Source organism: Garra rufa, chromosome 17, assembly GCF_049309525.1.
Source record: "Garra rufa chromosome 17, GarRuf1.0, whole genome shotgun sequence".
In the NCBI taxonomy this organism is placed as follows: Eukaryota; Metazoa; Chordata; class Actinopteri; order Cypriniformes; family Cyprinidae; genus Garra; species Garra rufa.
The window spans coordinates 45,933,917-45,947,252 of record NC_133377.1 but is presented as its reverse complement, the minus strand read 5'-3'; the positions used below and the strand labels follow the sequence as shown (position 1 = coordinate 45,947,252).

General features: G+C 27.3%; 1 protein-coding gene across 1 annotated transcript in view; it reads left to right on the top strand.

Moving 5' to 3' along the window:
• LOC141289453 (A-kinase anchor protein 9-like) overlaps positions 1-13,336 on the top strand; it is a 67,665-nt gene that overhangs the window by 16,013 nt on the left and 38,316 nt on the right. The window contains exons 3-6 of the mRNA XM_073821546.1: positions 2,909-3,121; positions 5,417-5,455; positions 9,952-10,184; positions 12,031-12,150. Coding sequence (XP_073677647.1) covers positions 2,909-3,121; positions 5,417-5,455; positions 9,952-10,184; positions 12,031-12,150 — 605 coding nt within the window. The remainder of the gene's footprint in view (positions 1-2,908; positions 3,122-5,416; positions 5,456-9,951; positions 10,185-12,030; positions 12,151-13,336) is intronic.

Here is a 13,336-nt window from a genome sequence, read left to right as displayed (position 1 = left end):
ATTTATATATTTATAAATCAATAAATGTATTTAAAACATTAATCTCACTTTTAATTTTGCAGTGTAAATTATGTAATCTCACTGCTAACAGCCATTTAGAATTTATTGATAAATTCATAAAATAAATTTCAAAGGTACGCATACATTTCAAAAGTAAAAAAAAAAAAAATCGCTTCAGAATTTTTTTTTTTACATCAGATATTTCTAGTGGTACTTTTATGGGGATATTTTGTGTGGAATAGTATCTGCTGATATGAAAAGTTCACTGTTTATCGTAGTAATAAATTTAATTATGACAGCCATGAAATTTTGTTTACTTCTTACATTAAACACATTAAGTATCACATATGCATGTAATATAATATCTATTTCCATTACAGGTTTAGGTCTTAAATTTCATATAAGGTGGTATTAAAAAGGTCTTAAAAAGTCTTAAATTTCACTTGTTCATATCTGCAGAAACCCTGATTTATATATTTAATCATATTAACATACATTAATTAGAATATATAATACATATAATAATGTTATATATTTATTTTTATAATGCATTTTTATTTTATTTGTTCAACCAAAAATCATTCACTCGCCCTCATTTTGTTTCAAGGATATATTCAATAATAATAATAACAATAATTATAAAGTAACGTATAATTTTATATATAAAATAAATATCAATATAATATTAACAATAATAATACAAATAGTAATAATGATAATTATTATTACTATTAATAATACAAATATTTATATCTGTGTAAATCTGTATGTATATGATAATAATAATAAATATTATTATTATTAATAATAATTATAATAATAAACAAGTTATATATGTATATAAAAATAACGATAATAATCATAATAAATATTATTATTGTTAATAATAATAAATATAATAATAAATAAAATATATATGTATATAATAATAATAATAATAATAACGATAATAATAATTAATAATAATAATATTGTTATTATTAAGTAATAATTATAATATATAACAATAAACAACATAATAATAATTTGTTTTATTTTTTGTCCACCCAAAATCATTTACTCATTTCAAACATGTATTCTTCTTCTTCTTCTTCTTCTTCTTCTTCTTTTTCTTCTTCTTCTTCTTCTTCTTCTTCTTCTTCTTCTTCTTCTTCTTCTTCTTCTTCTTCTTCTTCTTCTTATTATTATTATTTAGTAATAATATATAATAATTATAATATAACAATAAACAATATAGTAATAGTGTTTATTTGTTTTATTATTACTATTATTATTATTATTATTATTATTATTATAACAATAATTATAATAATACTAGTTTTTTATTTTGTTTTTTATTTGTTCTCCCAAAAATCTCCCCCAAAAAGTTTTAAACATTATTTAATAATAATAATAATAATAATAATAATAATAATAATAATAATAATGATAATAATAATAATAATGATAATAATAATAATAATAATTATTATTATTATATTATTTTTAATACTATATGATAATTAGAATATATAATAAAATGTTAATTTAATTTGTCCACCCAAAATCATTTACTCATTTCAAACATGTATTTCTTCTTCTTCTTCTTCTTCTTCTTCTTCTTCTTCTTCTTCTTCTTCTTCTTCTTCTTCTTCTTCTTCTTATTATTATTATTATTATTATTATTATTATTATTATTTAGTAATAATATATAATAATTATAATATAACAATAAACAATATAGTAATAATGTTTATTTGTTTTATTATTATTATTATTATTAATATTATTATTATTATAACAGTAATTTATTAATACTAATGTTTTTTATTTTGTTTTTTATTTGTTCTCCCAACAATCTCCCCAAAAAAGTTTTAAACATTATTTAATAATAATAATTATAATAATTATTATTATTATTGTTATTATTATTATTATTTTTAATACTATATGATAATTAGAATATATAATAAAATGTTTAATTTGTCCACCCAAAAAAATTTACTCATTTCAAACATGTATTGTTTCTTCTTCTTCTTCTTCTTCTTCTTATTCTTCTTCTTCTTCTTATTATTATTATTATTATTATTATTATTATTTAGTAATAATATATAATAATTATAATATAACAATAAACAATATAGTAATAATGTTTATTTGTTTTATTATTATTATTATTAATATTATTATTATTATAACAGTAATTTATTAATACTAATGTTTTTTATTTTGTTTTTTATTTGTTCTCCCAACAATCTCCCCAAAAAAGTTTTAAACATTATTTAATTATAATAATTATTATTATTATTGTTATTATTATTATTATTTTTAATAATATATAATAATCATAATATAACAATAAACAATATAGTAATAATGTTTATTTGTTTTATTATTATTATTATTATTATTATTATTATTATAACAACAATTATAATAATACTAGTTTTTTATTTTGTTTTTTATTTGTTCTCCCAAAAATCTCCCCCAAAAAGTTTTAAACATTATTTAATAATAATAATAATAATAATAATAATTATTATTATTATTATTATTATTATTATTATTATTATTTTTTTTTTTTAATACTATATGATAATTAGAATATATAATAAAATGTTTATTTAATTTGTCCACCCCAAATCATTTACTCACCCTAATTATTTCATTTAATAATAATATTTTTTTTCAAACATTATTATTATTATTAGTAGTAGTAGTAGTAATAATAATAATAATAATGTATTATTTATTTATAATTGATTTATTCTAATATTGCTTATTTATATGTTGGTTCAAACCTGTATTATTTAATAATGATAATCGTGTTTTATTTGTTCACACAGAGCTGTTCAGCTTCATATGTGGCACAGAAAGCACAGTATTAGCAGTGTTTGTGGTGTCTAACAGCGTTGTGTTTGTGTGTCAGGTGTGATCGACGGCTACACAGGTGAGCGTCTGGCGCTGGAGCAGCAGGTGCGAGAGCGAGCCGATCTGCAGCTTCATCTGGAGCAGGAGCTGAGCGTCACCGCTAGCCGTCTGCGTGAACTGGAGCTGGAGCGCCAGCAGATACAGGACGAGCGCCAGCTGCTCCAGAGACAACAGGACGCCATGAGAGACGACGCCGGACCCAGGGAACTACGTATGTCACCTGACTCACTATCACTGACGCTCTATTGGCTGTTTACATCTCACAGAAATAATGTCAGAATAATAACCACTGATTGTTATGTGCTCATGGCTAAGATCACAGCAGGATGATTAACTCATGGTTGATTTCTTTATAGGTCGAATCAGTGTTCATTCTCAAGGCCTGTCATGCCAAAATCAACACCACAATTTAACCAATTATATATTTAATGCAGAAATGTAACCTGTTTTTAGTTTGGTTTTCATTTTTATTATTATTTTTTATTTATTTTAGCATTGGTTATATACTATTGTATTATTTAAGAATATTGTATTAGGTATATTAAAGTCTATAATAATAAGTAATTATATACTAGTATTTATTTAGCTGTTTTTGCCATTTTAGTTTCAATTTAGTATATTTTTATAATAATACTAATGTTTTTATTGTATTTGTTCATCCAAAAGCAGGTTGTTTCAAACATTATTATTTAATAATAATAATAATAATACAGGTTTAACCCAGCGTATGAATAACAATATTATAAATAAAGTATAAATAAATTAAACTATTATTATTAATAATAATAATAGTAATAAAAATAATAATGATAATGCAGTTAGGCCCCATTTTCCCATTTATTTTTATTTGAGGTTTAGTAAACTAGAACCATTTCTAGTTTATTTTTTATTAAATACATTTTTTTTATAAAGATAATAATAATAATGGTTATTTTACATTTTATTTGTTCACCCAGAAGCAGGTTGTTTCAAACATTATTATTATTAATGATAATAATAATAATAATAATAATAATAATAATCATACTTTATACTTTATTGATAATATTTTTATTTGTTTGTTTTTTTTAAACCTGTATTATTAATTAATAAATAATTATAATTATAATAATAATAGTTTTATTAATGTAAAATGTTTCTTTTATTTTCTTTTTTATTAAATTGTATTGAAAATAATAATAATGTTTTTAATAGTATTTGTTCACATTATAAATATTAATAATAGTTATAAAAATAGTTTTATTTATATTTTATATATAATAATATTTTTTGTTCATATGTTGGTTTAAACCTGTATAATTAATTAATTACATTAATACATTTTAGCTTAATTTATTAATCTAATAATTTATAATAATAATGTTTTTTAATTTTATTTGTTCACATTAATAATAATAACAATTACAATAATAAAAATAGTTTTATTTATATTTTACATATGTGACCCTGGAGCACAAAACCAGTCTTAAGTCGCTGGGGTATGTTTGTAGCAATAGCCAAAAATACATTGTATGGGTCAAAATTATAGATTTTTCTTTTATGCCAAAAATCATTAGGAAATTAAGTAAAGATCATGTTCCATGAAGATTTTTTGTAAAATTCCTACTGTAAATATATCAAAATGTAATTTTTGATTATTAATATGCATTGCTAAGAACTTAATTTGGACAACTTTAAAGGTGATTTTCTCAGTATTTTGATTTTTTTGCACCCTCAGATTCCAGATTTTCAAATAGATGTATCTCGGTCAAATATTGTCCTATCCTAACAAACCATACATCAATAGAAAGCTTATTTATTGGGCTTTCATATGATGTATATATCTCAGTTTTGTAAAATGTAACCTTATGACTGGTTTTGTGGTCCAGGGTCACATATGATCATTTTTAATTCATATGTTGGTTTAAACCTGTATTAATAATAATAATAATAATAATAATAATAATAATAATAATGCAGTTAAGCCCATTTTCAAATGTATTTTTACTTGAGGTTTAGTAGCTGAAATAGTAGTTTTAGTACTTGTTTATTTTAGTTAGTTACCAAGTAAATTTCTAATTTTAGTTAATTTTTTTATTTTTTATTTTATTATTATTTTTTTTATTAAATTACATGTATAATAATAATAATAATGTTTTTTCATTTTATTTGTTAAATTATTATTATTAATAGTTTTATTTATTTATAGTTTATATATCTAAAATATCAAATAGTTTTTAGTTTTAGCTAACAGTAACATCACTTTCGTTTACGTTCCAAACGTCTCTCAAAATGCAAGATTTGTTGTTGTTTTATCGGCACGTTTGGTGTGGACAGGCCTTCAGATGTTTTCAGGTCCAGTGCATGACGTGCCAAACTCCCCGCAGGAGAATCCCGAGACGCTTTTAACAGCAAACACACAAACAGATGCAGACTGTGTCCGTCTTCATGCGTGACTTGTTTCTGCCTTCTTTCCTCCTGTATTTGCATGACGAACGTGTTGTTTTCACTCTCTCTCTTTCCTCAGGACTAGTTGAGGCTGCTCTTGATGCAGCGCCTGAAGCAGGTGTGTGTGTGTGTGTGTGTGTGTGTGTGTGTGTGTGTGTGTGTGTGTGTGTGTGTGTGTGTGTGTGTGTGTGTGTGTGTGTGTGTTGATGGCCGGCACGCTGTGTATCACTGTCTCTGATTGATCTGATCGATCGATCGATTGATTGACAGGCACGCGCTGATCAATAAACACTTCTAACAGCAGCTTGGAGCTTTGCTTGCTTTTGGCTCCAGTGATGGACTAACCGCCGCCTCGTCTGCTTGAGCTCACCTACATCACACCATATCTGCTGAAAACACGCTAGCATGGGGTGACCGCGGCGACCGGATATTGAACAGCCATCTCAGCATCAATCTATGACTTATGTGCATCACGACTCTGGTGTTTCACCTGCAACATATTTTTTGATCACAAAATATAAAACTTGTAACTAGATTAAAAAGTTTGTCAAGACTTAGGTTGGCTGGAGAAAGCCTAGCTTAAAAGTTTAAAGCAGCTGTAAAAGCTTAAAGTTTCGAACTTTATATAGATAGATTAGAATATTAGCATGGTGCTAGGATGAATTAGAATGTAGTTAACATGATTCTAACAATTTTTTAGCATGTTTAGTATGTTTCTAGCATGATTAACATGTTTTTGCATTATTAGCATGCCATTAGCAAGTTATTAGCATGTTTTTAGCATGATTAGCAAGTTGTTAACATGTTGCTAGCATGTTTCTAACGCAATTAACATGTTACTCGCATAATCAGCATGACATTAGCAAGTTGCTAACATGTTTCTAGCATGATTGGCATTTTATTCACATGTTTTTAACATGATTAGCAAGTTTTTAGTATGTTTCTAGCATGATTAGCAAGTTGCTAGCATGTTTCTAGCATAATTAGCAAGTTGTTGGCATGTTTCTAACATGTTTCTAGCCTGGCTTGCAAGTTGCTAGTATGTTTCTAGCGTGATTAGCTAGTTTCTAACATGATTAGTAAGTTGCTAGCATGTTATTAGCGTAATTAGCATGTTTCTAACATGTTTCTAGCCTGACTAGCAAGTTGCTAGCATGTTTCTAGCATGATTAGCTAGTTTTTAGCATGATTAGCTAGTTTATAGCATGTTTCTAGCATAATTAGCAAGTTGCTAACAAGTTTCCAGTATGATTAGCATGTTTCTTACATGTTTCTAGCATGATTAGCTAGTTTCTAGCATGATTAGTACGTTGCTAGCATGTTATTAGCATAATTAGCAAGTTGTTAACATGTTTCTAGCATGATTAACAAGTTGTTGGCATGTTTCTAACATGTTTCTAGCCTGGCTAGCAAGTTGCTAGTATGTTTCTAGCGTGATTAGTAAGTTGCTAGCATGTTATTAGCATAATTAGCAAGTTGCTAGCATGTTTCTAGCATGATTAGCTAGTTTTTAGCATGATTAGCTAGTTTATAGCATGTTTCTAGCATGATTAGCAAGTTGCTAGCATGTTTCTCATGATTAGTAAGTTGTTAGCATGTTTCTAGCATGTTTCTAGCATAATTAGCAAGTTGCTAACAAGTTTCCAGTATGATTAGCATGTTTCTTACATGTTTCTAGCATGATTAGCAAGTTGCTAGCATGTTTCTAACATGTTTCTCATGATTAGTAAGTTGTTAGCATGTTTCTAGCATGATTAGCTAGTTTCTAGTTTTTGTTAATGTTTCAAATTAGAGTTTGTGAAATAAAAAAAAAGATTAACTGAAATAAAATAAACTAAAAGTAAAAAATCAACTGAACTGATTAGCGTTGAGCGGATGATGGCTGTTCAATAAAGGCACACGTTTCTGTTTCTTTTTCCTTTTTCGCATTTGCACTTTAACCCCTCCCCCTCCTGTGACATCACGGGCTCCGCCCCTCGTCCTCTCCTGCACTGTTGATTGGTTCGGTGGTTGCTGACGGGATCATGTGATCATGGATCGTACAGGAATGGGAACGATTGTGGGAAATGGGGAATGTGTGTCTCGGATACAAACGTGGAGAACTGCGGAGAACATTTACAAAAACATGTTTCCATCATCACAAAATCAACAGAACAAAACAAGAAATTACATTTTATTATTTGTATATATCGTTTTTTAAATACTATTTAAATAATATTCAAGTAATATTTTGAATTAGCTTTTGTTTTTTATTTTAAATTTTCATTGCAAATTTAGTTTAAATGTTACTATTTGTATTAGCTTTTAACTTTAATTTCATTTCAGTTTTAGTTAACTTAAATGTATTTAATTCAATTATAATATCTAAATTAATTAATTTATTTGTTTATTTATTATTTACCAAGGAACCATTTCTAATTTTTAGCTTAATTTGTTCTTATCTTGACATTCAATTTTGACATTTTTCTTGTAATTCTGACTTCACTTGCAATTCAGATTTTTTTCTTGTAATTATGACTTTTTTCTCGCAATTCTGTTTTTTTGTAATTCTATCTTTTGTTCTCGCAATTCAAACTTTTTTCTTGTAATTCTGACTTTTTTTCTTGTAATTTAACTTTTCTTGCCATTTTGATTTTTTTCTTGTAATTCTGACTTTTTTTTCTTGTAATTTAACTTTTCTTGCCATTTTGAAAATTTTCTTGTAATTCTGACTTTTTCTTGCAATTGTTTTTTGTAATTTTATCTTTTGTTCTCGCTATTTTGACTTTTTTCTTGTAATTTTGACTTTTTTTCTCACAATTCAGATTTTTTTCTCACTATTAGATTTTTTTCTCGCAATTTAACTTTTTTCGCAATTTAGATTTTTTTTCTTGTAATTCTGACTTTTTCTTGCAATTTTGAAAATTTTCTTGTAATTCTGACTTTTTCTTGCAATTGTTTTTTGTAATTTTATCTTTTGTTCTCGCTATTTTGACTTTTTTCTCGCAATTTAACTTTTTTCGCAATTTAGATTTTTTTTCTTGTAATTCTGACTTTTTCTTGCAATTTTGAAAATTTTCTTGTAATTCTGACTTTTTCTTGCAATTGTTTTTTGTAATTTTATCTTTTGTTCTCGCTATTTTGACTTTTTTCTTGTAATTTTGACTTTTTTTCTCACAATTCAGATTTTTTTCTCACTATTAGATTTTTTTCTCGCAATTTAACTTTTTTCGCAATTTAGATTTTTTTTCTTGTAATTCTGACTTTTTTTCTTGTAATTTAACTTTTCTTGCCATTTTGATTTTTTTCTTGTAATTCTGACTTTTTTTTCTTGTAATTTAACTTTTCTTGCCATTTTGAAAATTTTCTTGTAATTCTGACTTTTTCTTGCAATTGTTTTTTGTAATTTTATCTTTTGTTCTCGCTATTTTGACTTTTTTCTTGTAATTTTGACTTTTTTTCTCACAATTCAGATTTTTTTCTCACTATTAGATTTTTTTCTCGCAATTTAACTTTTTTCGCAATTTAGATTTTTTTTCTTGTAATTCTGACTTTTTCTTGCAATTTTGAAAATTTTCTTGTAATTCTGACTTTTTCTTGCAATTGTTTTTTGTAATTTTATCTTTTGTTCTCGCTATTTTGACTTTTTTCTTGTAATTTTGACTTTTTTTCTCACAATTCAGATTTTTTTCTCACTATTAGATTTTTTTCTCGCAATTTAACTTTTTTCGCAATTTAGATTTTTTTTCTTGTAATTCTGACTTTTTCTTGCAATTTTGAAAATTTTCTTGTAATTCTGACTTTTTCTTGCAATTGTTTTTTGTAATTTTATCTTTTGTTCTCGCTATTTTGACTTTTTTCTTGTAATTTTGACTTTTTTTCTCACAATTCAGATTTTTTTCTCACTATTAGATTTTTTTCTCGCAATTTAACTTTTTTCGCAATTTTGATTTTTTTTCTTGTAATTCTGACTTTTTCTTGCAATTCTGACTTTTTTCTTGTTATTTAACTTTTCTTGCAATTTTGAAAATTTTCTTGTAATTCTGACTTTTTCTTGCAATTGTTTTTTGCAATTTTATCTTTTGTTCTCGCTATTTTGACTTTTTTCTTGTAATTTTGACATTTCTCACAATTCAGACTTTTTAATTAACATTAAAGTTTTAAGTTAAGTCTAATGTTTGTTAAATTTCAGGTTTATTTTAATTAGCAAAAAAAAAATACACTTAATAGTTTTCGCCTCAGTTTTTTAGTTAACAATAACAATAAAAATGATTTGTATTTATAAAAAAATCCTCAAAAAGGGATTTAGTTCTATCAAAATGTGGTTTTCTCTTTGTTTCTTTTGATTTTGTGGTTAAAGAAGATCTGAACATGTTCTGGACAAATTTCATAAGATTCCAAGCAGTTTTTGTCCTATAAATTAAGTTTGCAATTTGCAGTTTATAATGCGCTGAGAACATAATCTTTTTTTTTTTTTTTTTAAGTTGTAATTTTAAAGATTTAATGAAGATTTTGAGAAGTGGTTGTCACTGTAAATGAGTCTCTGGAGCAGCTCCACGTTTTGTCATCCGCCGATCGCTGCGTGAGCGTCAGTCGTCGCGTGTGCCGTGCTAACATGCGTCTGGCTGTTCTCAGACCTGCTGGAGGAGACGGAGAAGCTGATGGCGGAGAAGGTGGAGGTGCAGCGTCAGGCCCAGAAGGAGAGCTGCGAGCTGCTGCTGCAGGTGAAGCAGCTGGAGGCGGAGCTGGAGGAGCAGGTGAGCTGTGTTCAGGAGCTGCAGGAGACACGCAGCACAGAGACGACAGACCTGCGGCAGCAGATACAGGCCTTAGAGAAACAGCTGGAGAAGAACCGCAAGTTCATGGATGTGAGTCACTTTAGCATGCTGCTTCTTCCTGTCAGTTTACATCTCACAGTTCTGACTTTTTCCCTGAATTCTGAGTTTGGATTTTGCAATTCTGAGTTTATGTTGCTCAATTTTGAGTTTTTTTTCTCGTAATTATGACTTTTTTTGCAGTTCTGAATTTCTCAATTTTCTGTTTTCTTTCTTTCTGTTCCAAGTTTGTCGCACAATTCTTTCTTTCTTTTTTCTATGAATTCTGACTTTATATCTCGCAATTCAGATGTTTTTTCTCAAAATTCTGACTTTTCCATTAATTTTAATTTTTTTTTGCAATTGCGCATTTTTTCTCACAATAGTTTTTTTCTCTGCAATTCTGACTTTTTTCTTAGAATTATTTTTTTCCCCTTCACAATTCTGTTTTTTTTTCTTACAATTAAAATTTTTCTTCTAACCTTTTCTTGAGTTTTTTACGCAATTCTGGATTTTTTTCTTGTAATTCTGACTTTTTTTCTTACAATTATGATTTTTTTTTTTCCTGTAATTCTGAATATTTTTCCTGTAATTCAGACTTGTTTTATCACGATTATGATTTTTTTTTTGTAATTCTGACTTTTTTCTCACAATTCTGACTTTTTTTTCTCAATTCTGAATTTTTTCTTGTAATTCTGACTTTTTTCTCACAATTCAGAACTTTTTCTCAGTATAGTTTTTCCTTTTGCAATTCAGAGTTTTCGCACAATTCTACGTTTTATCTTGTAATTCTGACTTTTTTTCATGCAATTCTGACTTTTTCTCGCAATTCTGACTTTTTTTCTCGCAATTCTGAATTTTTTTCTTGTAATTCAGACTTTTTTCTCACAATTTAGAAAAAAAATTGTAATTCAGACACAAATCTGACTTTTTCTTGTAATTTTGACTTTCTCACCGTTCAGAATATTTGTAATTCTGACTTTTTCTCACAATTTGGGCTTTTTTTCTTGTAATTCTTTTTCTCACTATTCAGAATTTTTTCATGTAATTCTGACTTTTTTTCTTACAATTCAGATTTTTTTCTCGCAATTGTTTTTCTCTTGCAATTCTGAGTTTGTCACAATTTTGAGATATTTTTTCCTTGTAAATCAGACTTTTTTTTACATAAATTATAGCGCAAATCTGGCTTGTACTTTTCTTGTAGTTTGTTGCACAATTCTAACCTTCTTGTAATTATGACTTATCTTGCAATTAAGGTTTTTTTTTTCTTTTTCACAATTTTGAGTTATTTTCTCGTAAATCAGACTTTCAGAGTTTTTTCTGTTTTGCTGAGCTTGCCATTCTTTTTTTCTTTTTTGTTGTAACTCAACAAAATAGTTTTTTTCTTGCAATTCTGTTTGTTTTGTGCAGTTATGAATTTTTTCTTGAAATTCTGAATTTTTCTCAATTCTGAGATTGTCATGTAATTCTGACTTTTTTTGTCTCATAATTTTCCATTTCTGACTTTTTTTCCACAATTTAAAAAGTTATTTCTCACAATTTTGACTATTTCTCAGTCTGAATTGTGAAGTGTCAGAATAGTGAGATTAAAAAGTCAATGAGAGAAGTTGCAAATGTTTTATTTTTATTCTTTTGTTTTTATTTCATAGCAGAAATATACTTCCATAATGTTATAAAAGTGATAAAAACAATATGCAACAAAACAATATCTCTTTTCCTCCAAATTCGTTTTTTTTTTCATACTTTTTTTTTCTTTACAAGCAATTGCAAAACGTGCATCAGTCAGATAGTATTGTACTTAAGTGATGAAGCTCGGCGGATGTAAGCCAATGTTTTTGTCTGGTTTAGCGTGGTCATATGCTAATCATCCCTGACGTGTTTCTGTCCTTCTGTCCTCCAGGAGCAGGCGGCCGACAGGGAACACGAGCGAGACGTTTTTCAGCAGGAGATTCACAACCTGGAGCAGCAGCTGAAGAATCCCACCAAAACACAGACAGGAAGTGACCGCAGGGACAGAGAGGTATGACACGCAATCACTCGCTTTGTTTCACTCTCAACTTGAAAATTGCGTCTAACGCTGCTGGACTGATATTGATTTAGACACACACACGCCTCCAAACAACAGCAAAAGTGTTCACAAATACTTAGCAGTCATGAAACACTGTTCGTAACCCATTTTATTTCCATAATCTGACATATTCTTTTTAACGTTTTATTTATCAAAGAATAATAATAATAAAAAATTATATATATAAATATACATATAAATTATACATATTTACCAAAAACTGCCATTTCTATTTAGTAATGCACTGAACTTAATTCTTCATGGCTGATTCTGAGTGCCGATGTTTTATAAGCAAATGGGCTGATTCTGAATAGCTTTTTAAAACATTTATTTTATGCCTTAAGCAAGGGACAAGAATGAATGAAAATATTAGTACAAGATGTTTATTTTCTCTATTGTAGGTTAATCCATTTAAATTGAGCAGGCAATCACTGCATTTTTAAACAATCTACAGTATAAACCACAAAAAATAAATGACACAGTTCTTTCTTAGCCGTATTGGTGCAAACAACAATTGCACTCATAATCAAAGTATGCTACTCTCTCGGTTTCAAAGTGCAAATAGAGACATATGTGACCCTGGAGCACAAAACCAGTCTTAAGTCGCTGGGGTATATTTGTAGCAATAGCCAAAAATACATTGCATGGGTCAAAATTATTGATTTTTCTTTTATGCCAAAAATCATTAGGAAATTAAGTAAAGATCATGTTCCATGAAGATTTTTTGTAAAATTCCTACTGTAAATATATCAAAATGTAATTTTTGATTAGTAATATGCATTGTTAAGAACCTAATTGGACAACTTTAAAGGCGATTTTCTCAGTATTTTGATTTTTTTGCATCCTCAGATTCCAGATTTTCAAATAGATGCATCTCCAAAAATATTGTCCTATCCTAACAAACCATACATCAATAGAAAGCTTATTTATTGGGCTTTCATATGTTGTATACATCTCAGTTTTGTCAAATTTAACCTTATGACTGGTTTTGTGGTCCAGGGTCACATATTATATAGACAACTACACAACTTATAGCCCACATACTAATAACAGCCTAGATATGTTATGTAGCCTAATTTGTGCGCATTGGGGAGTCACTCTCTAAACGTGGGGTATTAAAATTGATTTTGAATGCGCT